This window comes from Lepidothrix coronata, unplaced genomic scaffold (assembly GCF_001604755.1).
Source record: "Lepidothrix coronata isolate B3197 unplaced genomic scaffold, Lepidothrix_coronata-1.0 Scaffold216, whole genome shotgun sequence".
NCBI classification, from domain to species: Eukaryota; Metazoa; Chordata; class Aves; order Passeriformes; family Pipridae; genus Lepidothrix; species Lepidothrix coronata.
The window spans coordinates 1,300,276-1,303,005 of NW_016690396.1; the positions used below are offsets into that span (position 1 = coordinate 1,300,276).

A 2,730-nucleotide genomic window follows, 5' to 3' on the forward strand; every position below is an offset into this window, starting at 1 on the left:
TTCCTCAGGGTAAGAGCGACATCATCTCCTCTAAACAACCCAGCTTTCTTCTGCTCCTTCTGGCTGCACCTCCCATGCTGCAAATTAATACATGTTGTTTCAACACTGCTTGGGCAATTCCACTACACTACACCAGAAATACTTAGAAAACTGACAAATCAGGCCAGCTTTACACTTAAAAACTGTACAAACGCCACCCATTGGCAGCAGCAGGCAAATAGCCAGCCTTTATACCCTCTTCATCATTTTAGCTACATGCAAACCTGTCAGACTTTCACACCACCATTGTGAAGCAGTCCCGAGTGGCACACAGGAACACAGAGCTGATGGAGGTTCCTCATTGCAGAGATGAATGTGATCAGGCCTGACTGAGGTTTCCTCAGCTAGAAAAGGTGAGCCTCAGAAACTGCTGCTGCTGCTAGTGCTTTTAACATTCCAGGTTAGGCCTTTCTTCATACTGTAGTTTTCCTTGAAAAAAAAGGGCTTTGGCACTTTTAAAAGTATCTCTCTTTCGAAATGAATAAACTTTCTCCGAAGAAGGCCACTGAAGAGTTCCTGAGGGTCAGCTAAGGGCTCAACTAAAAGACTGTCATCAATAAAGCACATTTCTCCATGTCAGTGTAGCTCTTCAAGGAGCATCAAGCCAACTGTTTTCTTTGGCCAGAACGAATCTGTACCAACAGTGCTGTGACCAGTCACAGACCTCTGGTTATCCCTACGAAGCAGTGTTTGGATGCAGGACAGCTGTGCTTTGAAGCCCCATGCCCTTTAGCCTGGAAGGGACACCACTCTTTTCAGTCCCACAGCCTGTCACCACTGGTTGACAGGACCAGGTACCTCCAGCCCATTTGCCCCTTGGCCAGGGGGCTGCAGGGGCCCCTCATGTCCCCTTGGCCTGCAGAGAAAGGGAGTGAAGGCAGGAGCATGGTCACTGCAGCTGGGATCAGGTACCAGCAGCCTCTATTTGGCATGTTCTCCTTTGCTAAGGCATTCCTTGCCCCTGCCACCCATTCCTGGCAGCTCTCTCGTTGAAAAGGGTGGATGCTGTGACAAGGGTCTCTCTGGGGCTGCTCACATCTTCTTGCCAAGGCTGGCAGTCCCTGGGCCGTCCCAACGGTGCTCCAACAGACCTGTCTGCACCCCCTTGCTAAAGGAGACAGAAGAAAAGGCCTCCTCAGCTCTGCAGCCAGGGAAAAGGGCTCCCCATGCCCCAAAGCCTGGCTTAGGTCAGTAGTTCCTGGCAGTGCTGCTGAGCTCAGGCACTACTCCACGGGACCTGTCATGGGCCCTCGTGCCACAACCACACTTACTCTTCCAGTACTTTCCTCGGGAGCTGCAGCTCTTCCTGCTGCTCTAATGTGCTCTGCCTTGCCGTGCTTCGCCCCTTCTCCTTCAGCTTCTCAGCGTAGGCCTTTCTCAGGAGGTAGGGAGGGCGATAGGGATCCTCAAACACGTAGGGGCAGGAGGTCTGCAAAGGCAGAGGAGACTTCTAAAGCACTGCCACCAATGGCTGGGGCTGCTCCCAGAGCTTCAGCTGAGGCGTGTGACTTGCACAGGCTTGGCTTGGTCTTCAAAGCAGTGGTGCTGACCCCTCGCAGAGAGCACAAAGCTGCCAGCCCATGCCACAGCCAGCTGCACACTCCAGCCTGGGGCCTCAGGAACAGCTCCACCTACAGGGAGGGCAGGCCATGGCACTGCTGCTGTGCCCGGACACCTTTCCTGCTCCCTCCCAGGTGTTGCAGCTCCAGGGCCAGTGTCACGCCAAAGAGCAAGGAGGGGAAATGCCCCTTTCCTGGGGGATGTGATGTGCATCCCATACCTGTCCTTGCTCTGTCTCCTGTCTCGTTCGGTTGCCAAAGTATTTGCGCCACACTTCACCTTCCACCTCATGGCGCCTGGATGCCATCAGCAGCTGGAGCTCTCTTTCTTCCCTCTCATTGTAGAGGGAGTGCATTCCCTGAAGGCCGTGCACACACCACACATGCAACATTAGTCACCTTGAGCATGGCTAGGGCAGGAGGGCTGGGACAGTTCTTGCTGCCTCTCTGCCTCACCCCAGAGCCCAAAATGTGACACAGGGCTGGCAAAACCCAAGGATGTACCATTGCTGAGGGTCGCGGAGCACATTCGGGGAGCTTTGACCGTGACTCAGATTGAGGTGTGGGGTGAATTAGCATCTTATCGGTCTTCTCTTGGATTCCAGGCAGGAATCTAAAGAGGAAGGCCAGCAGTCTGAGTCTGTGGGAGCCCAGTCTGAGCCTGTATCTGTGCGATGGGCTCACACCCTGCTCCATGGCACCATGTGGCAGTTCACCAGAAGGACCACAAGTCCAGCAGGACAAGGTCTCCAGGGCCATTCAACATCAGCACGTGCACCCCAGCCAAAGGAAACATCTCTCCCTCTCCACCACAAGTGCACAGTGTACCCCAAACAGCCTCAGCCACACCACTCCTCTACAGGGCTCACCCTCCTCGGCCAGCCTCCTTGTGTTTAGGCTGATCAGGTTCCATTGACTGCTGGCTGGCCTGGGAAACCCTCCGCCGAGCCAGGAACACTGGATCCAGCACGCTGACTGCAAGTGGGAGAAAGGGAAGAGTATGCAGTGTCTTTGAGAGCACATGGCCAGCAGAAGGGGCAGAGCTGCTCAGTTGTGCCACGCAAGGCTCACCCTCAGTCCTTGCCACCCCTGGGAGCCAGAGTTCCAGGCACGGCCCTGTCCCTTACCCACA

The 2,730-nt window shown here is 54.8% G+C and overlaps 1 protein-coding gene across 1 annotated transcript in view; it reads right to left on the reverse strand.

Annotated features, from left to right (window-relative positions):
• Positions 1-304: 304 nt before the first annotated feature.
• Positions 305-2,730, reverse strand: part of LOC108506487 — a 5,035-nt gene continuing 2,609 nt past the window's right edge. Inside the window, exons 4-8 of the mRNA XM_017833561.1 lie at positions 2,468-2,607; positions 2,103-2,211; positions 1,820-1,957; positions 1,311-1,468; positions 305-1,147 (exon numbers count right to left, since the gene is read on the reverse strand). Of these exons, the coding sequence (XP_017689050.1) occupies positions 1,072-1,147; positions 1,311-1,468; positions 1,820-1,957; positions 2,103-2,211; positions 2,468-2,607 (621 nt within the window). The 3' untranslated portion in view covers positions 305-1,071. The remainder of the gene's footprint in view (positions 1,148-1,310; positions 1,469-1,819; positions 1,958-2,102; positions 2,212-2,467; positions 2,608-2,730) is intronic.